Source organism: Lampetra fluviatilis, chromosome 8 (genome assembly GCF_964198595.1).
Source record: "Lampetra fluviatilis chromosome 8, kcLamFluv1.1, whole genome shotgun sequence".
NCBI lineage: Eukaryota > Metazoa > Chordata > Hyperoartia > Petromyzontiformes > Petromyzontidae > Lampetra > Lampetra fluviatilis.
Window position 1 is genome coordinate 12,426,944 of NC_136282.1, and position 22,279 is coordinate 12,449,222.

Sequence of the window (22,279 nt, forward strand, 5' to 3'; positions counted from 1 at the left end):
TGGTGATGGCCGTGAGCGGGGGGAGGGCAATTCCCCTCCCGAACTGGACACCTTTATTAATTTAATATCAGTAGTTTGCAATAAAGATTATAAATAGATTAATTATATGCACCCGCGATGCCCAATGTGAGGGACAAAGCGAACCCCCCCTCCGCCCCCCAAATATAGAAGTCAAACTCCGTCTTTGGTGATGCCTGTGATGGCGGGGAGCGGTGGCGCAGCGGTTAGCGCCACGCTGCGCTACGAACCCGGCGACCCAGGTTCGATCCCCGCTCACGGCCAACACCGGTGACGATTATTTGAACCGGTCCTGGGCCTCCTATAGGTCAACTCAGGCTCAAATAAGTACCTGGTGCGGTGTGTAGTAAACATCGCCACTGGGGAGACAAAGGCGGTCGGGCGTGATGCTGGCCACCCACCCCCTCGTGTACCGTTCCGTCCTTCATTACGTGCTCGCTAACAGCACTTGCCCCTACAGTCTGTTAAGGCTATACGGAGGGTCTTTGTCTTTGGTGCAGTTGATGGTGATGGTCGTGTTGTACTTGATGGTGATGTTTGGTGGGGAGTGATGCTGTTACATCTCTCCCTGCTAATGATAGTGCCTGCGGTGGTGGTGGTTGTGGTGCAGCTGGTGGTGGTGTATTTGACGGTGGTGTTTGCTGGTGGTGATAGTGTTCGTGGAGGCGACGCTGCGCATTTGTCCGTGGACTACGCTGTACCCAGTGAACTGAACTGAATTCCCAGCCTCGGATAACACCATTGGGAAGTGGTATCAGGACTTGTTCTGGGCCGCTCCTATGTCAACTCGGCCTCAAATGAGTACCTGGTGGGTGGAGCGCATGCAAACTTCGGTGCTGGGGAGACAAAAGCGGGCATGAACGTGGTGCAGACCATACCACCGCCGCGTGCGCCGTGTTTGCCACGATAGGTGTTCGATAAACAGCTGTCTATCGGGGGAAACAAAAAACAGAGGCGCCTTGTTGGTGGTTGATGGCAGTGGTGATGGTGCTGATAGTGCTTGTAATGATGAGATTATCTCTGGTGGTGATTATTGTGTTGTTGGTGGTGGTTGTCGGTGGTGGTGGCAGTGGTGAGCGGTGGTGGTCGTGATGATGTTGTAGGTGCTGCTGATTCTATTACACTGGTCAACAAAAAACAAACATTATTTTCTGGCCTGGACTTTTGCAGCTGTTTTAGACTAATTTTATGGTACTGATTCCAAATCTGATCTCAGATTTGCTCTATCACATCTCATATTTATGCTATAGGCATACCCCATTTTCATTGATTTTACCCGAAATTAACTCTGTCACTTATGATTGCAAGTTGTTGCGAGTCAGTGACTGCTTTAGTGTTAAAATATGGTGCTGTATTTTTAGGATAGTGTGTTTATAATATCATTTTATGTAGATATCCACATTTATTTAATATTTTTCTTCTGCAGTTTTTATTGAAAATGCAATATTTGATATCTCAAAAACCTGATGTGATAGACAAAAAACTGATGCCAGATTTAGAATCAGCACCCCAAAATTACCTTAAAACCGTTGGAATACCTTATGCCAGAAAAAGTGTGTTGACCAGTGTTATTATTACTGCGCTGTGTAAATGCCCACAATCATACACTACGTGTGATTCACAGTGGACCCCAACTATCCTGTGATCTCATATTTAAGAGGACACTGTGTGAGGGTCCAATTTGACCAAATTCGAAAATTACCCGCAAATTACTCCGTTTGGATTACACTTAACAGCAATCGTCGCCCCTTCCTGACAGACCAATACAAACGAGGCTGCTGTATCAGTTACCTCCAGGGTGAGGTGGTTGATTCTCTTGGTTACCAGTGGTGGGTTCAACCCCGACGAAGCTTGGAGAGCCGAAAGGAGTTCAAAAGAACTCACATCCAAGCATATCACACCATTGGAACCTCATGAGCCAGTAAAAAATATGATAATTGTTTTTTTACCCTTTTATCTGGCAACAAAACTGACACCTTTTTTTTACAAGGAGTCATGTTTGCATAGACCACAATACCTGCAGTCATAATGCAAACAAAAAACATAACTCTGATAATGTATGCGCCTTTTGGCGTCATCTGGTCCAACACCATGTGAGACTAGGCTCTAAGGAAAGCTGTCTCTGGTGTGGACCAATCAACTTCAAGGAAAGTGCATACATTATCAGCATATCGTGAAAGACCCAACGCAGAAGATCCTTTGGTTTGATCTGCCACGAAGCTCATGGTCCACCCTCAATCGCATCCGCACAAACCTTGGCAGATGCGGATACCTGATGCACAAATGGACAATTGAAATGTCTCCAGTAGTGGTGCGACTGTGGTCATCCAGAACAGACCGTACAACGTATAACGACGCAATGCCCGATCCACAAATACGAAGGAGACATCACAGCGATACACTCCGCTACTGCCGACGCGATTGTCTGGCGTGACCACCAGAATGTGACAGTGTTGTTTTTTGCTCTTCATCTGCATCAGCCATACGAAAGAAGAAGTGGTTGTGATGGTGGTGGGCTAAGGTGAGTTGGTGGTGGTGCTGGTGGTAGTGGAGGCTGATGGTGATTGTGGTTAATGTGCTACTGTTACATTTAGTGGCACAGGATCAGGTGGCGTTACGCTGGTCTGGTTAACATTTCTCGCAAACTAAATTATACAAATTCGTGTAATTACTCTTAACACGGCTGCCCCCAGTCATTACTGCCAAGGAGGAGATGTCCGCGTAATAACCGTTTAAAATCGAATCCTTTCTGCTCGCCGTACATGCATACAACCGTGCGTGTAAGAATTGATTTTAATCAATGTAAGCTAACGTATGAAATTGCCACACTGTGTCTGCTAATGTTAGCGCTCGTGTTCTTTTTTGACCGAACAGAGCGTTACAAAGTGAGATGGCCAGACCACACGGGGCAATGCTGGCGTGGCGATACAGACAATATAACAATTAAAATGTACAATGCGCATTCTATCCTCGGATCCCAATGTCCGATGCATGAAAAGCAGGAAACAAAAACAGAACCAGGGGGCCAAGCGACTAAACTCGAGAGGGAAGGCAACTTCAAAGAGACGGGGTTTTCAAAGCAGACTTAAATACATCTACCGACTCTTGATTGCCCGAGTTCAATCGACAAACCCCGAATCATGACGATTACTCGAATCGTCTGAAGGAGGAGGTTGAATGGTGGTTACATGTCGAGATGTTCGTGTCAATGGGCCTTGACGTGGGCTAAATGAAGCAGACGCCTGCGATGGACGCTGCCGTGTGGGTAACAGTTAGCGCGCTGGACTTGCAATCCAAATGTCGCCCCGTTTGATTTCCCGGCGCGGCAGCTGAAACAATGTTGCAAGTTTCTTCAATGCCCCCACACCCGCCAACCTCCTCCACCGCTGTCCTTTCAGAAGTATAACTGGGCACACCACACAGTTCATTGATCGGCAGCTCGTCTTGTGGGGTGGGGTCTGGGCAGCGTGGGAGAGTCGGCCCAAATAAATTGCTCGCTCGAGGCCCTTTGCAATCAGCATAGGCGTGAGCATGACATTGCAGGGCTGCACCTTTACATTCGGGTGTACGGGGTGCAGCAACGCATCGATTCGTTGATTGGGAGTCTTCATCCTCACGATGCCCGCATAATGATAGCCTCTTGCGTGAATGGAGAGGTGTCTCTGCCTTGATATGTATACAATAATACTTTCAGAGACCTGTGTCACTCCACTGCTGGATGAAGGTCCCTCCCACGCCGTGGACAAAGTGGGCGTTTGTCTAACTATGCTCTACATCAGGCAGAGAAATATCAAGGAGGGCACCTCTTTAAAGTGTTATTGGAGGAGGTTGGTGGGGTGGTGATATCGATGAGGATAAATGCAGTTTGCCTGCACGCCAGGCATCACGCGAGGCCACGGGAGGGAGGGAGGTGGGTGGGGGGAGGAGACGCGACTCGGTTGAGCGATCACAGGCGAGGCCTCTCTCACCCAGCCTCATTGCAATAATCATCTTAACGGATTAGGGGTCGCACTTAAACCGAGAAGAGGGGGGGGGAGGTGAGGGAGTGGGGGGGGCACGGGGGGCTTTCAAGCAAGGGGTGGGGATTCTACTTTCAGCGGGCCGCACGAATTCCGCGATTTCATTTCTTACGAGCCGCGTCCACACGAGGCCGTCATTGTCTGTCGTCCGTTCCCAAGCGGTCCGCAAACGAGAACTCTCCGTCGCTGCGAGCATTCTCGCAACACTAATCAGGTCCTCGAGTGCACGAGTAATACTAATAACGAGCTGGCAAGCACAGCGCATTAAAAAAATGTGCACGTTCAGACACTTTTGTTGACTTCTACTTATGTTGATGTTTGCCGTCAAACCGCATTCACCACCTGCCGGATATTAAAGATTGAATCCAAAGATTTAATGTGACCTCAGTCTCTCTGGTTAAATGGGTATCGGGAATTTAAGACCGACTTTTAGGAATCCTGAAGGTGCCATGGTCTGGGTTCTCCGAGCCTCGGGTACTAACCATGTCTTCTGTGCGCCGTAAACTCCGAACTATATAATACAATTTAACACGTAGGCGTTGGCTACCAATATTACCGGGTGGTGGCGGGTTTAACGCCACATTTATATTTACGCGATCTCACCCAAAAACCTATATTGTGGACACATCATACAACACCGTATGCCTGCCCAGCCCCATTCAATATCACCGACATCCCACCACGAAGCCTCCACCGAGGCAACTGAAAACCGCTGAACAACCCCGATGTATACACACACACGCACACAAATAACGTTGCAAATGTCCCCTTGCCATACGACACAAGCAAACTCCTCCCAACCACCCGCGTGCCATTGACTTTGTGACAGCCTCCGGATTACAAGACGCTGCAGATAATAAGAAAACGCACTCCAGACTGGCGCCCCCGGTGTCAATGTGATACCATTCTGGTGAAAGACAAAGATCCCCCCCTCCCGTTATAGGCCACACGGGTAGTAGGGGCAAGTGCTTGTAGCGAGCACTGCTTAAAAGCACACGAGAGGGGGGGGTGACTGTGGCAAGCGTCACCGCCGTGCCAGGTTACTCATTTAAGGCCGAGTTGACCCTAAGGGGGGGGGGGGGAGACCCAGGACCGGTTCAGATATTCGTCACTGTTATTGGTCACGAGCGAGACTCGAACACGGATCGCCGGGACTCCTGGCGCGTTTGGTAAACAAATCTGGCCGCACACACGCGCGCCCATCGGATATTAATTGACAGCCCAGCCAGCGGATTGAATTTAAAGTGGTGGTTAACGTGCGTTAAATTGGGGTGGGGGGGAGGGGGTCACAATACATCTGGACCACGCTGTACTATACAGCACAGGGTGAACAATTGCACATTTACGGAATTTCCCCAACAAGACGGAGACTCAATTCACGGACCGAGCCGGTAGTGTTCGTGCTTCTGCGCAGATGAGCATCAACAACTCTGTTCATGCTACACGGGGGGGGGGGGGGATCTTTGTCTTTGTGCGCGCCCACCAATGAATCAATAACCGATAATTAGTGATGTGATTGGCTTCACAACAGGTGAGCATGGTGCATTGCATTATATAAAAAAAAATCACTCGCATGTGCGCTCCCCCTCCCACCCCACCCACCAACACACAACGCCACTTACGATACAGGCCAAGCAAGTCCCACCGTGTACAAGTCCTCTAAGCGGCACGGCAAAGCAGTCCTCGGCTGCGTGTACGGGGCGACTCGCTGCCTCGTTCCGAAGTCGCCGGCTACCTCCTCGCTCTGTTCCCTGGGAGTGAAACGCGAGGGGAAAGATGCTGCCGTGCGTATGCAGGTATAAAGGTGCACCTTGCAGGTATAAGGCGCACCTGCACGATACGTACATGCCCCCCCCCCCCCCGGAACATTGGCTGGTATTGTGATCTCTCTCTCCACTTTTGTTTTGTTCTTTTTAAGGCCGTGTTGGTGACGAGTGCGAGTTGAGTTGCGTGTTAAGTGGCGTTGGGAGATGTTTGAGCGGGGTGTGATGGTGGTGGTCGTGGCGTTCCACGGTATCGTATCGGGGTGGTGATGGCAGTGGAGAGTCTATTGGCTGTGGAGCGTCGTCTGTGTTACGTTGACGCTTGCACTGGTCGCTGATCTGTGCTGATGCTGTAGTAGTGGTGCTGATTTAATGTGAGAGTTTGTGGTGATGAACTGGTCTCCCAAATGTGGTGATTTGATTGCGATTCTGATTTGGCCGATGGAGGTGGCTTGTTGTTTTTGGTAGGCGCGCTGCGTTGGCATGCTCCATTGCAGCGACACGTCTTGCCTACCTCCCTATGATCAAATTCGAGTCGCTCACCTAGGTCGACTCGGTCGTCTTTTAAAATGATTATCTCTGGTGCGGTGTGTGCAAACATCAGCATGGAGGCGCTCCAACGTGGTGCTGGCCGCCCCACCCCGTCTCGCGCCGTGCCGGCCTTCATAGGTGCTCGCTAACATGAAGAAACCGTGTGGGCTGTGTGCAGGGTGTGGTGTGTGTGTGTGCAATATGAACGAATTGTCTCGCCCTTTAAATGAATAACCGCTTTCATTGCGTGAACATCCGCACGACAGTCAAACGACGGCCGTGCGTGTTTTCTGACCCCCCCCCCCCCACGACTTCGGTGTGCCCCGTTCTGCCCTTTAATAGGCGCTCGCTAACAACAATTTGATGCGACAGTCTGATAAGGCTACATGGGGTAGGGGGGGACCTGGTTAAGTCGTGTCTGACTTTTGTACATTTTGACCCCCTTTTCTCAGTGTTCTCGTGGTGGCACTAATCGTCAGCAGCGCACGTGGCCAAGTGGACCCACCGCCTCTAGCAGGTAACGATACAAACACCACGGGGCCTCATTTCAGGCAGGGCTATCTGGGTCCCCACAACCCTTGAAATGGTTCTGCACCCGGCACACCACATCAAGTCTCTACAGCTGGGGTGGGGAACCTTTTTTATGCCAAGGGGCATTTAGATATTTATAACATCATTCGTGGGCCATACAAAATCATCAACTTAAAAATTTGTCTTATATTTGGTCAACCATTTAATGAACTCACCCCTAATGTGATGGCTGGAACTGCTTCTCTTTGGCGAGGCGTGTGATGTTAGCTGGCTATTGATGATGTTGCTACTCGCAACTGCTTTTCCAGGTTTGCTCCAAGATTTATCGAATTTCGAGTCCCGCCTGCGGTTGCCTTGGCAGGGCCAGACCTAAATGATTTCGCGGGCCTCATACGGCCTTGCGGGCCGGACGTTCCCCACTCCCTGCTCTACAGTCTCAAGCCAGTGGCTCGTAGTCGCGGTTCCTACTCCAGTGTACTCGTTGGAGACGTCTGTGCAACCCCCCCCCCCCCCCCCCCATGTCACCCAAGTGTCTAGGCCCCTACTGCACGTGGGCTCTGTAGTTGCACAGCCTGTACACTCGATAGCTCTGCCACTGCTTCTACCGTACTCTTCATCCCATGTTGCCTCTTTGCCCCGTAATATTCCAGCCGTGATTTTCTTACCGTTCTCCAAAAAAATTAATCCATCTTTCGAAGCTCTTCTCGTCACAACCCATTGGTACAGAACTCGCAAACCAACACCTTGTGAAAGACCCAATGCAGAAGAACCCTGGGTTTGATCTTCCACAAAACTCGTGCTCCACCCTAAATCTCATCCACCGCACAAACCACGGCAGATGCGGATACCTGATGCACAAATGGACACTAAAAAAAAAAACCTCTCCAGTAGTAGTGGTGCGACTGTGGTCATCCAGAACGGGACCGTGTAACAACGCAATGCCCCGATCCTCAAATACGAAGGCGACATCGCAGCGACGATGCACTCCGCTGCTGCTGATAACGCTGTTATGTGCGCTTGGCCCACCTGCATGTGAAATTGTGAGCTGTTGCTCTGCAACGACACCAGGAGCCACACGAAAAGGTGCAGCATTTAGCATTTTGCACTGCGACGTGCAATGTGATTCACGATTTTAAGTGTTTCGTTATTGTTGTATCGCGCTTTTTGGATGTCCCCCCCCCCCCCCCCAGAGTCCCTGGTGCGCTGTGGGGTCGACACAATCGGCTTCGTGATGCCCAGGGAAGCGCTGGGCTGGGGCCTTGTGTTGCTGAGCGCGAGAGGTGAGCGGCGGTGCCTTGGCGATGCCCCCCCCCCCCCGTTGTCCCCCCCCCCCCCCCCCCCCCCGTCATCCCCTCCGATCAACTCGAACTGTTCGCGAGGGTAAAGTTTTTTACTGCAGCAGTCGTTGCTGCAAATTGGCATTGGCTGTCGCTTCGGCACTTCTGATCTAAATACATAAATAATACAGCTGTAGATCAATGTTATTGTAACCTGGGATGATGATGACGACATCCAGTCGAATAACGGGGCCACTCTCTTCGTTGTGGAACTGAAGGGAGTAACTCCGGATATCTGCTCGGTCAGACGTCACAAACCCAATGCTTGACCCGCCTGAAAGTGCTCAGAGTCGGGTGAGCCTGTCCTGAGTAACGATGTTTACGTTGTGCGTAACACCTAATTGTTACTTAGACGGCGATTAGCGCCCTGCGCCACGAACCCACTGACGCGAGTTCGATTCCTGGCCATGGCTAACATTAGTTGTGAGAGATTTTGCTTAAACCATTCCTCGGCCACGCCTTCACCAACCCGCAGTGACCGGCGTGGTGCAGATCGGTTTAAACAACACGCACGACTGAGACGGCATTCGTGAGGAGAGGGGGGGGGGGGGGGGGGGTAAGAGAGGAGAGGGGGGGGTAAGAGAGGAGAGGGGGGGGGTAGAGAGGCCGGGGGGGGGCTTTCGTCCGGCAGTGGTTTTTGCGAAGGGCTGGTACGTAAAAGATCATTGCTGCCCACTGTGGCCGGTGACATGAACTAGCGTGTGGGGCAGGCTGGGGGTGCATTGGCCCCTCCTTCCTGGTGGCCAAAGCCACGAGGAAGGGGGGGGCCTTGACAAGCAGCATGATGTCTTATAAAAGTAGTAAATAACTTGTTTATAACGCGGTTTAAGTTAATTGATATGAAAATGCTTTCACGTAGAACTCTTTAACACGTAGGCTTTGTCGGGTGGTGGAGGGTTACGACACATTTATACTTGCACAATTTAACCCAAAAACCTTTATTATGAAAATAAAACTCTGTTTCTGGGATCTTTATTTGATTAGATGCACGTCAATGATTATATTGCAAGCGGTACTGCGGCGCTGTCGTGGCTGCATTTTGCTTAGACGGAACACCCCTATAGCGTTAAATGTTCGAGGCCGTGAGCTTAATGATGTGATTGGGCAAAAGGAGACACGCGCTTTCTAACAGCCGCGAGGTGCTTCTGCGCGAGACAAACCTCGCTCGTTGCCGCACCTCCTGAGCTGACAATGTAGTCGCGTCACCTGAGGGGGGTGGCCCATTTGAAGTGGAAATGCAGTGAACGAACTAAACATTTCGTAACGTTCTCGGCCGCCTACCTGAAGGCCACGTGACCCACCCGTCAAAACGATGCGCCGCACCTCCTCTTTGCTTTAAACGCATTCATCGGTAATCTTCACAAATCTGGAACCAAGGACGAAGATGAATTTTTGTCAGGCCAGAACCTCGTTGGCTTAATTTGCAGTTAATACAACTTTCAAATGGCTTTGCTGGGGTGGGGGGGACCGGCTCCGCTGTAGTTAAGAGTTGTTGATGGTGCCCCCAGATGCCGCGGGGATTCTGGTGAACGTGAACTCCGCTCCCAGTGGCTGCAAGTTCCGGCTGGAGAGGCCGGCGGACGGCAGCCTCGAGTTTTCGGCTCCCAACGACGGCTGTTACGCGACCGCGTTGGTAAGTTGACCGCGGTGAGAGGGATCAACCCCTTGCCCATTGCTGGCGTCTTCTTGGTTCTTTCGGTAAAGTCACGTAGAAGGGAAGTAATAAAATAATAAAAAATAAAACATAATAAAATCATTCTCACGACGTTTCGGCCACAACGCAAGCAGCCGTCCTCCGGTGAAGACCAGGTCTGTCGGGGAGACAGCGTCTGAATGAAACACCACCACGACAGACCTGGTCTTCACCTGAGGACGGCTGCTTGCGTTGTAACCGAAACGTCGTGAGAATTATTTTATTATGTTTTCTTTTTATTATTTTATTATTTCCCTTCTACGTGACTTTACCGAAAGAACCAAGAAGATGAATCCCTGCAGTCACGAAAGCTTTAAATCGATCAACGCGCCCATTGCCACCCCCGCCGCAGCTACTGGGCAAGCACTTCACCCACAATCGTCTCCCAGCAACTCTTCCGCTTGTGTATATGCCGGGTGCTTCAAAGAAATGTTAACGCTCCTGAGAATTTGCAACAATGCCGCAAGAAATGTTTCGCCTCCCCCGTGGGGGGCTCTGGAGATCACCTGGAGAAGATTCCGGGCACGCGTTGGCGATGATGGTCAACAAGTGGAAACTCTTTGACTTTTTGAAGCTATTAACATCACATTTGTTATCTTGTTTCCATGTTATTATCCGTTATTTTTCCCTTTAAAAACGGTAGTTCCATATAAGTGTTAACATTTTTTAAGCACCCTGCATATGAAAAAAATCCTTTTAATTATTTGCAACTTCCGGGACCAACTGTTTGGGGAGGCAGTGGCGCAGTGATTTGAGTGATGCGCTACAAACCCATTGACCACCGAGGGTTGATCCCTGGTCACGGTTACAATCTGTTAATGGCGGGGGGGGGGGGGGCGGCGGCTCTTCCCCCGCCGCCGACTCTACCAAGCTGCAGCGCTCTGGCCCTCCTGACGATTTCCTCCGCAGGGCTCGAGCAGGCGCATGGTGTTTGTGATGGAGACCACGGCGTACCGAATCACCTCTCGCTCAACCTTCTCCGTCTCCTGTGTCCTGGGGCCTCGCTCGCTCGTGGTCGGTAAGCGGAGACGATGCACATCGTGACCCCCACCCCCCCAATCCAGGGGTCGTCAACCAATATAACAATAGCCATTTTTTTTTCCCCTTCCAATTCGGCAAATAAAAAAAAAACTTTCAAGAGCCGCAGTGCACGTGAATACGAGACGATCCTTAATAAGATCATGACGCAGTTGTTAGATGAGCTGCATGCGGCTCTGGAGCTGCACCTTGCCCTTACCTCAATGATTGACTTATCATTGTGACCTCTGCCCCCGTCATCCGTTTGACCTCGGGCTTCATTGTGACCTCTACCGTAGTAAAACATTTGTCTGCCCCCTAATAGTGTAATTGAGTCTCGTGGGCCTCTCCACTCAACGGTGATCTCCACCTTCGTCAATGTCACGTGGTGGTGATGGTAGTGATCGACGGGTTGACTATGGAGATTGTGGCTGACAGTGGAGGAGGGATCGAGATGGTTGTGATGAATCTAAGATGACAATGAGCCTCACGGGACGTAACGATGGATTATCGCTAAAGGCTACACCATTCTTCTCAACCATCTGGCAACTGGTGAACATCTCCCTGTGCCAGCTTGTTGCATGATGTCAGGATGTCAACTTCTGATCATCCTACTGGCCACGAGTAGCCGTGTGCAGGACTATAACTGGCCCTACACCCCCGTAAGTAGCCAACCCATTGGCGCAGTTGGCTATGTGCAGTGCACACAAACAACCTCTGATAATTTGAGTTGTGGCAGGCTTGACTGATGATGTTTGACCAGTGATGTCCACCTTGCTGCCATCCCCCCCCCCTCCCAACTGCACCACCCATGTGATCCAGGTGACTCGGACTGCCCCGTGTCCCTGTCCTCTCGGCCGCTTTGCGACTCTCCGTCTGCCGGCCTGGACTCGTGTCTCGCCAAGGGCTGCTGCTATGAAGATGCCGGTGGCGGCGGTGACCGGTCGACGTGCGTCTATGGGAATTCTGGTAACTGCACGAGCGCGGATCGCGATTTGACAGGGACGCGTGGAGCGGGGGGGCCTCTCTCTCGTCGTGGGTAGACGGCGTTGATGCGCTATGAACCCGGTGACCCACAAAAGCTCCCGCTGAGACTGACCAGCATGGTCACGTGACTGGCCGGCCTGCACACGCTAATTGTATAATTTAGTTAGCCGGAACATCAAGATGCAGAGCTCTGCATGAATAAATCTCCTGATTCGTGGGAGTTTAGGCCTTTGTCCCTTTGCCGGGGTATACATTTGCCAATTTCGAAAGTTACACCACAAATGACCTTATTTGGATTGTCCACACGGGAAGCAAACATTGCCCCCCCCCCGACTAGTGGACATAATGTCCCAGGTCACGATTGCCAATGAGATTCTATCCTGGTCTTTTGCGTTCTCTCCTGGTTGAACAAAGAGAACCTTCAGACTTGGAGGGATGCCCGCCCTGCTTGCCTTATCTGCCACCACCAGCCTCCCGCCACCATGAAGATCTCGTGCCCTCTGCCAACCATCTCACCTTGAACGATGAGCCAGATGGTGGATTGCAGGGCTCATGAGGACTGCCACCAATGATACCTTGTCCCCGTCACCCTCGCTCCACCACTGGACAATCCCATGCCTCGCACCAACGGTCTATGAATATCGCCACAGTCTCCAATCTTGGCTCGCAACATTAACCTCGCGCCACCACCAAAAGCCAAAACTCGCGCCCTGCGATACGAACGCTTGGATCCACCGATCCAAGCTATAACCCACGGCAGTGGTTCACGCATTTTCAGAGGGGGAGGGGGGGTGGGGGGACACTTTCGCTGGTAAGACATCGGTGTGATGTGTCGCCACACATGTGAAACCATTGGGATTTGAAATCACGGGGGTAGGCAGGGGGGGGGGGAGGGCACCAGGGACCGCCAGTAGCCCGCGGGCCTTGTAGCGACGAACACTGACCTACGGGATCTTTACTGCCCACCCTGCTACCACCAACACCCAGCCTCGTGCCACCACGAGGAAATCTCTTTGCCGGCGTCGCTCGCTCGCTCATCTCCCTCCCCCCCCCTCCCTCTGCTGCCCGCAGTGTGCACGCGGGACGGCCACTTCGTCATCGTGGTGCCCAGCGGCCTGGCCAGCGGCCTCAACCTGAGCTCCGTGAGGGTGCAGGGCTCCGAGTCGCGCGCCTGCGGCCTCGTCCACGTGGACGACGACTTTGCGGTGTTCCGCTTCGGTGTCGCGGAGTGCGGGGCCGTGTGGAAGGTACGGGACGTGGGGGGTGGGGGGCGGGGGGAGGGTGGGGGTGTGGGGGGTGTATGTGGGACAGAGGTCGCAAACGGGTTTTGATTCCTTACCCGTACCCGGCCGCACCAGGGTCGCAAACGGCTACCCGTACCTGTACCCGGCCGGGTACGGGTAGCCGGGTATCAGGTAGGGTACGGATATAGGGTACCCAATTGCAACCTCTGATGCGGGGGTGGCGGCTTAACAGGAGTACGGGGGCCACAGTTGATGTATTCTGGGCATGCAGTCTCAAACTCTATTGTTTGATAAACTAAAAACTGTTTTCTCTTTTAACAGGCGAGGCCCCACTGAGCTATGTCGCTCTTTTTCAGAAGAGACCTGGCCACAAATGATCGCCGAATGAAGTGTGCTTTTTTCACTTGGAAATGTATCGCGACCACATTCTCTAAAACGCCTGTTTCCGAATCGTGGAGGGGAAAACTAGAGGACCTGGAGAAAAATTCATGCGAACTCCAAATATACATCTTGACTTAAAGCTTTCGTGACTGCAGGAATTCATATTCTTTGGGTCTTTTGGTAAAGTCACGTAGATGTGTTCAAAGAAAATAACAAAACTACGACGTTTCCACCAACAAAAGAGATCGTTATTTTTTCTTCCTGATGACAATCGCTTGTGTTGCGATCGAAACGACGTAGTTAATTTTTCTTATTTTCTTTGACCCTATCTACGTGACTTTACCAAAAGACCCAAAGAATATCCAAATATACACGCGTCTGTATCGAACCCACAATCTCCTCTTCTTCCAGGCGAGGTAGTTAACATCTCGGCACCGTGGCCTCCTGGCGACGAGCGTGTTAGTGCCGGCGCGTCTGGGTCTACTTGGCCTCGACGAGTTACTGGGTGCGTTGTGTAAACATCGCCACTCGGAAGGCAAAGGCGGCCGGGCGTGGTGCTGGCCACGCACCCCATCGTTGTGCCACAGGGCTGGCCTTCATAGGTGCTGCTTTGTAACAGCTTTTGCCCAAACAGTCTGTTCAGGCTATACAGGAGGTCTTTATCTTCGCAGGCATCTCCAGTTCCTGCAGCCCCCCCCCCCCCCCAGTGCATTGTAGAAACAATTCCCCCTCCGCTCTTCATGCAACATTAACTGGGTGTAGAGGTGCTATGGCCTGAAGCGTCGGGGAAAAGCAGTACAGCAAGTGGGCTTAATCGCCAGCTGTACAGGGGATAGAGCGGTGCTCCCTTGCCCGTATGCGTGCTGCCGGGCATCTGTTTAAACGAGCATTACATCTCATCAGGTTCCTAGTATAAATAATCTGTTCATGTTTTCTCTGCTCCGATTTCCTTCTACGTAATACTTCTCCCCCCCCCCCCCCCCCAATTTGTAGCAACAGGACTGGAATCCTCCTCCTGAAGACGAGTCGATGGGGGGGGGGGGTGTGGGGACTCTGCTGTGGCTGTCCGGAGTGAACGCGAACCTTTTTTAATTTGTCCCCCAACTCCGTGCCCAGGTGGAGGAGGGTGGTGGTGGCGTGGTGTACGAGGCGACGGTGGCGGCCGAGCGGGACGTGTGCACGCAGGACGACGTCAAGGTCACCAGGTCCGGCACCTACAGGTTCGAGTCCACGGCGGGCGCGCTGCCACCACCGTCACGGCATCGCAATCGCTGCTCGACACCACAAGGGGTGGTGGTGTGAAAAGTTCTGCATACGTGGTGGTGGTGAACGGTGGTGATGGGGCTTCTTAACTGGAAGTTTGGGGGGGGGGAGGCTCAGCTGATATCGAACGGATTGAAAACGTTCCCCTTTGGGCACATTGGTAAATCGGTGGCACGACCAATTTGTATTGACGGACAAAGCTGGAAAGATGCGATGGAGCACAATGCCTCGGAGCAGCAATGCTTTGCAGGTACTCGAGGATCGACCTAATTAAATGGATGAATGGGAAGAGGATGCGAGTGTATTTTGTTTTGAAGAATACATTTGATAAATGAAACAACGGTTGCGCAGAACGTAAAGATTATTGAAAGTCATTGCATGCAATTGTGTCCGTATCGCGAGCATGAAAACCGATTTTATCCATCGATTTTTTAAAATTGTGTGACCAGCCTGTTCAGAGATGGGGGGGGGGGGGCGGCGTTAGCAGTGGATTGATCATTGCGATTCGTGTTCTCTGAATGCTGAATGCTGCAGCTTCACCCTGCGGTGCCGCTACGTGGGGGTGGTGGAGGGGGCGATGCAGTTGGCCGTGCCCACGCCGACCCCTCCGCTCCCCGCCCACGAGAGGGGGGACCTCGGCGTGGAGATGCGCCTCGCTACAGGTGGCGGGGGAGGGGGTCGAATGAGCGAATTGATGAATGAGTGAAGTAATTATTTTGTTGATGAAACGAGGTGATTTTTTTAAAAAGTGAGATGAATGATGGAAAGAAGCTGAATTAACTGAGGGGTTGGGGGGGGAACAACTGATAGAATTGAGCAATTCAGTCGTGAATGAATAAACCGTATGAATGATGATTTATTGACGGAAAAAATTAAGTGACTGTTTTCAAAGTTAAGTTTTTTCACAACAATAAAAAAAATCTAAGCACATCTCCAACTACATGCTATCGGGAATTATGGGGGGGGGGGTGATGTTTGATCTTTGTCTCCATTTTGTTTGTGCACGTTGTCGACTGCGCGATCTCGCTGCTCCGCTCCGCTCCCCAGACGAGTCGTACTCCGCCTACTATTCGGTCTTCCCCGTCATCAAGTTCCTCCGTGACCCCATCTTCCTGGAGGTTCGGCTCCTCGACCACGCCGACCCGCGCCTCCTCCTCCTCCTCCCCACGTGCTGGGCCACTCCAGGCCCCGACCGTGTCGGCCCCATCCTGTGGCCAATCCTGCAGGACGGGTCAGCGAGCGTAGGGGTTGAGAATTACTCGTGCAGCCACTCCTTGGCCATACGCGAAAGATGCGTTCCGGGGGGTAAAGCGCGCGTATCTCAAAATCGCTTGCGTCAAAATGCAAAGTTTCCCATGAGAAAAATAATGGTAAAGGAGGTTCGGGGATTTCACTCGCACACATAATCGCTTATTATCCTAGCCTCTGCCTTCTCGACAGACCTGTTCTCCACCTGAAGACGGCTGCTTGCGTTGTGGCCGAAACGTCGTGAGAATTATTTTATTATGTTTTCTTTTTATTATTTTATTATTTTCCTTCTACGTGACTTTACCGAAAGAACCAAGAAGATGAATCCCTGCAGTCACGAAAGCTTTAAATCGAAAATTAAATCCTAGCCTATATCAACACAATACATGTACGCAAAATAATACTCGGGCCTTTAATTCTTAACCAACCTGTGTTCTCTTGCTACACTACCTTCTCATTAATTATCCCTTCACCACCTTGTGCCCCTTCCCCTCCGGATGTTAGGCATCCGGCCACCCGTGTTCTTGGTTATCTCTTCACGCGAGTTATCGTACCGCACTGGCTGCTGGCAACGCTGTTTGTGCCAGGCTAGGGGGGTGGCTTGCCTTGCGTTGCGGGTGACGTTGTTCCGAAAATAACCGCGTATGTCAATAAAAGGTCTCGATAAACAAGCGCGCTTTCCAAAATGGTTTACCACAAGCGTGTAAACTGAGGATTTGTCTGTACATGTCGAAAGATAACGGATGTATAAGTGTTTTTTTTTATCCTCGCGGTCCCGTGCACCCCCTAGAATCTCAACTGCAGTGATTTTGATCAATCGTAACCATTCATTTTCTATTGGTGTTTATTTTAGTCCCTGCCATAGGAATGTGGGATTTCCATCTCTCGGTTCGAGAACTTCCTAACAATGTTTGATTTGAGCAGCAGGGTGCAATGGCAGGTTTGGCCATAGTGGGACCGACTAGAAAGCAGCAGATGGATGGATCGATAAGTACATTGCGGACTAATGTACATAATGATGGGGAAATACAGACGCACTTTACCCAACTTGCACATGAAATTCCCATTTTTACATGTTGGATAAAGTTATTTTGGCCAACAGCTTTGCAGGTATGTGTTCATCACCGGCAAACATGTCAATTGTGTTTTTGTGGGTCCGATTTCTTCGGTGAAAATCGGACACTTTGGGAACTCTGAAGTGTTGCACGTTTTTTGTGACCGGCAGCTTCTGGTGTCCGAAACCTTCCCGTTGGTGGCTGCCGATATTACGGCCGTTTTGCGAATCGAGTCGAGTCCTAACAATGCCCTCCGTGTCCTTGCCCAGCTGCCCTTTCGACGGAGACAACTACAAGACTGTGGTCCTTGGCGTCGAGGAGACGCCGGAGGTTCCCCTGCCCGGACTTTACAAGCGGTTCGAAGTGAAGACGTTTGTGTTTGTCGTGGGCGCAAGCCCGAACGCCATCTATGACCGGGTGAGCTCCCCCCCACCTCTCCCCCTGCACGTCTCCGTTACTTACACTCGCCGATCGGCGCACTGGGTACCGACCACCAGCATGGGACAATTCGATACTGTGATAAGTGATCAGCAGCAAGGCCGATTCTATACTGAGAAGAGACCATCAGCAATGGAGATTCGATACTGTAAAAAATTAACCCATAAAAACAAAGTTTTTCACTATAAATCCTTTATATGCGTGGCATCGGTTTAATTTTATTATTCATTTCTGTTTTTCTTGAGTAAGAGTTTCATTTTTATCACATTGGTATTTTAAATTATATATGGATTTTTTTTCCTAAAAAGTGGAAAATTTTGGAAAAAAATTTTCACGAAAATAAATTGTCACGCACAACGAGTCTGTGTGCAAAATGTCAGCCCGATTGGATCACGGGAAGTGGGTTAAAAAACGACCGAAAGATTTGCACGGTCACAAGCAAGCGCGCAAGTGAACTTAATATAAAGGATTTCAAAAGTGACCACCGCTTCTGCCGAGCAATCGTTCGGTGCGATTTTTTAAACTGCCATGCCAATGACAAGTGAAGTTGTAAAATAATATAAATATATTTATATTATTTTATTATTTCCATTCTAAGTGACTTTACCGAAAGAACCAAGAATATGAATCCCTGCAGTCACGAAAGCTTTATATAAAAATGTTGCAACCCTTAGTGATGGTACGTGTGGTGGTAACGATTTGACGATCTCCACGGTTGAAGCCTCAATGGCTGTGACGGTATTTGTCGCTGATCTTTGCTCCTAACATCTCCCCCTGCCCCCGCTAGGTGTTCTTCCACTGCAGCGCCGTCGTTTGTCGCGACGGAGACGCCAACTGCGTCCCTCCTGCGTGCGTGGCGCGCCGCCAGAGTACGTGTGCGGGTGTGGTGTCCACTCGCCACACCTGTGGCCTCCTGCCCAAGCGGGTCGACTGTGAGGGTAGTCCCCAATAGATGGCTGTGAAGGCCTCCTGTGTGGCAGAGATTTAGCGTGAGACTGGGAGAGTTTGCCCCCCGCGTGTCTGCCTTGTGCTGCTAGCGACTCGCTCCGTGACCTTTTATGTTGAACTTCTTTCGCACCGTACGTAGCTAACCGTGCTAATCGGAGGTACGGGGGAAGGACAACAAACTATAACACACAGCATTTGTTTCTTGCTGTGGTTTTCCCACCTGATGATGGACGCTTGTGTTGCGCCCGAAACGTCGTGATTTATTATTTTATTTCTATTATGAAATTTATTTTTATTATTTATTTTTACCTACGTGACTTTACCGAAAAAACCTAAGAGTACACAAGAAGCAGTTTTAAAGAAATTAATTTAAATGTAGACTTCTAATTAAATGGTTGTGTTATTGGTGGATGGCGCAATTCTCATAGGCGTCTCCAGTCCGCTTTGCAGTGTATGCAGTTCACATGAACGTACACTTTTTAGGATGTGTAATTGATGTACAAGACTTTAGTTTTTTCAAAGTGAAAAGCAATGAGAACCCCGAGCAATATCTAATCTGAAAGCAATAAACAATTGCATTATATTTAAGACAACTTAATTCAAATCAAGGAGTGATCCTAATAAGAGCAGATACCCAGCTTGCATCGTAAATGGGTATAGATGGGTCCTCTCTAACAGCACTTGCCCCGATATTCTGTTAAGGTTATACAGGGGGGGGGGGGGGGGAATCTTTGTTTTTGTATATATATATACCATCCCACCATTCCCGTCTGTCACCCCTCCATCCTTCGCAGGGAGAGTGTCGGACCCGAGTCCCCATGACTGGGACGCAGATCTACCCCGGGGCTTGGCGTCTGTGGGCCCCTTGCGGCTCCTGGAGGTGCCGCGCGAGCTGCCGATGCAGTTGAGAGAGGCCCGCGGTGAGGACTGTGCTGCTGCTTCGGCATCGTCGCGTGTTTCACCCACCATAGTCGTCTAAAAGACAATTTTGTGTTTTTAAGAGGGGGGGCCCCTTACTGAGTTTGTTGCAGTTGGGGGGCGGGGAGTGATATTGCCATGTGTGATCTCTAAGTAATGTGCAGAATCTGTCGTCGTTGGGATGTTTTGGCCCCAATACCGGCTGCACTTGTGTGTGTGGTTTTGATTTATGCTATGGGAGGGAACCGAGGAATCCAAAGGGGAGGGGGGGGGAGAGACCTTCAGAACTCCACATGATGCCCGAGTGGAAATCTAATCCAGGGGCCTACACGACCATCAAGCTTGATGTGGGCACAGGTTTTACCACTGCCAACCTACTGGTGTGTTTTTTAATAGGTGCTCTCTAACAACACTTGCCCTAAAAGTCTGCGGACTATATAGGGTGGTGGTGATGTGTGTAATTAGAGGCAATCTCCCTCCATCAAAGACAGTGCCTAGCGACTAAAACGCAGCAAGCTGGTGCAGTAGGCTGCCCATGGGATGGGTGCATCTTCCAGTCAAAAGTCTCTCACTTTTGACACTTAACGTGACCTCAATGTTCACACACCTCGCCTGGCACGGCAAATACTGCGGTGACAACATTGTCACTTGGTAGCGAATTTCGGCTGGGTGTGTGGTGCGCGTGGGTGCGCGTGGTTTTTGTGCGTTCGTGCGAGAGGCGCAGCGGCTTCGCTGTGGAGCGACTCGCTCCCTCCCGTCGTGCCGACAGCCCTCTCGGCGCTGGCGCTCGGCACGGCGCTCTTCTGCGGCATCGCCTTCTCGATCTCCGCGTGTCGCCAGCGACTCCACCGCGCGGAGTGGCCGGGACGGAGATCATCGGATGGCTCGGCACTTGATCATTTCACCCTCTAGGGGGGTTTTGGAAACCCAGACCACCGGCGTGTGTGCCTCATCCCCACCACACACACACACGCGACTCAAATTCAATAAAACGCACACTGCCCTCGTAGTCCCGTGTGTCCCTGTTGCTTGAACTGGAGCTGGGAAGGCTGTTCTGACCTCTACATTGGCGGCGACACATGCGTCCTCTTGCATTATTTTGTCCTGCGATTGTCGGAATGTGTGGTGTACTTTTGCACTCAGAGTTTCTGTGCCGATTTGAATCTCTACTGCCAAGCCAGTCGAACGGCGTTCCGGAAAACATCCGAGAGGAAAATGAACCTCCGACAGGAAATCTTTTAACTTAATAATTTTTGTCCTTTTGCCTAATTTTATTCCAACGCTGGGGGGGGGGGGGGGGATGTCATGATTTAAGTCCTATGCAGAATTCTCCCAAGAGACGTGCATCCAACCATTGACGAAAACAGCCCGTGGAATGAGATCTCAGAATTGAAATTAATCGAATCGTCGCTTTTCAGTGGCGGGGATTCCCAGTGTGACGGACAGCGGAACAGTAATTGGATGCTTTGAGAGTTTGAGTTCTCTTTTATCCACACTCTGTCTTGTCAGTCACCCGCAACTTCAATTGGCACGGGTGGCTACGTGCGATAAGTTCTACATTTACATCTCGAACACGTCCCACGAAAAGTTAATCTAACCTAACTTTTTAGGGCTGGAATAGCCGTTGTCAACATCCGTGTTTTTTTAAAGGTTGATAACACGGGTTACCACTTTATGGATGCTTTGGGGAAAAAAACATATCCCCCGGCGATTGAGCAGTTTTGAAGTTTTTAATTCGAATTGCCATGTGAGCTAAAACTCTGGAATCGTGGATTTTCCGCCACTAATTTTCGGCACTTTCGCCGATTAGATAAGCGTGCGAGGACAGCCACACATGTAAAACCATTGGGAGTTTGACAGCACGATAGGGTGGGGGGGGGGTTCACATTTGCGTTTTGTCAGGGGCCTCCAGTGACTCCCGCGGGGCTTGCAATGAAGAAGAATGCGGTCATACTCTTAGGGTTTTTCGGTAAAGTCGCGTAGGAAAAAATAAAAATAAATAATAAATCTAAGAGTATGAATCCTTGCAGTCACGAAAGCTTCAAATCTAGAACGAATGCTGTCCCCTTGGCCGACTTTAGAAACGTGTCCGGGTTTGCTCTGTGGATAAGCTGTGTGTGTAGGGGGAGGGTGATGAGGCAGAAACAGCCCCGATCCGGGTCTGTTTTGATTTGCGTTCGGAGCCGCCACAACAACAAGCGGCAACGAAGCCACGTGGCGCTTGTCCACGTGGCACTTGTCCACGTGTGCGCGGCTGCCCCGACAGCTGATTTACAGCGGTCAGGGCGGCTACGTGTCGAACAAGACGCACTCCGTCGTCTTCGTCGGGACCGGCCTTGATCGATTCACTGCTGGATGAAGGTCTGCATGCAGAAATTAACGGGGTCGCTGCACAATACTCAATCCACTGCAGCATTGTTATTCTTGTTTTGCTGCTATTATCCTTGGCAAACAAATACACCCATGAACTCGCAACAGGTTATCGATTATGACGGTACGATTCGATCGTGATCGGAAGCTGTTTGTTCATGGGTTATGGTCACACGCGCTCTTCACTATTGGTGTTAACAGCTTAACACAGCTGTTTTATTATTTTATTTTATTTTCTACCTACGTGACTTTACCGAAAGAACCAAAGAGTATGGATTCCTGCAGTCACGAAAGCTTCAAATCAAGACAGAAAGGGTAAAACCCTATTCTTATTTTTTTATACTTTGATAATGGCAAAACAGGTCCCATTGAGTGCATAGCCGTCAACCCATACGGTTTACCCCGTATTCTTGAAAAGGAAAATTAGTTTTTAGGTCCACACGGCGTACAGCCCTTTAAATTGGGGCAAAAAAATGTTTTGTTTAATTGTTTGTGGAAATCCCTTGTGATGGGACATT

At 50.6% G+C, this 22,279-nt stretch overlaps 2 protein-coding genes across 2 annotated transcripts in view; both read left to right on the forward strand.

Moving 5' to 3' along the window:
• BET1L (Bet1 golgi vesicular membrane trafficking protein like) overlaps positions 1–22,279 on the forward strand; it is a 355,770-nt gene that overhangs the window by 325,432 nt on the left and 8,059 nt on the right. The window lies entirely within an intron of this gene.
• LOC144933988 (zona pellucida sperm-binding protein 4-like) lies at positions 118–20,359 on the forward strand. Its single transcript, XM_078859383.1, has 15 exons — positions 118–126; positions 5,814–5,833; positions 6,784–6,848; positions 8,053–8,142; positions 9,708–9,832; positions 10,802–10,910; positions 11,732–11,878; positions 12,968–13,143; positions 14,638–14,741; positions 15,319–15,446; positions 15,832–16,015; positions 17,357–17,504; positions 18,313–18,394; positions 19,268–19,393; positions 20,116–20,359. The coding sequence occupies exons 1-15, from the start codon at positions 118–120 to the stop codon at positions 20,301–20,303; spliced, it is 1,701 nt and encodes a 566-aa protein (XP_078715509.1). The 3' UTR covers positions 20,304–20,359.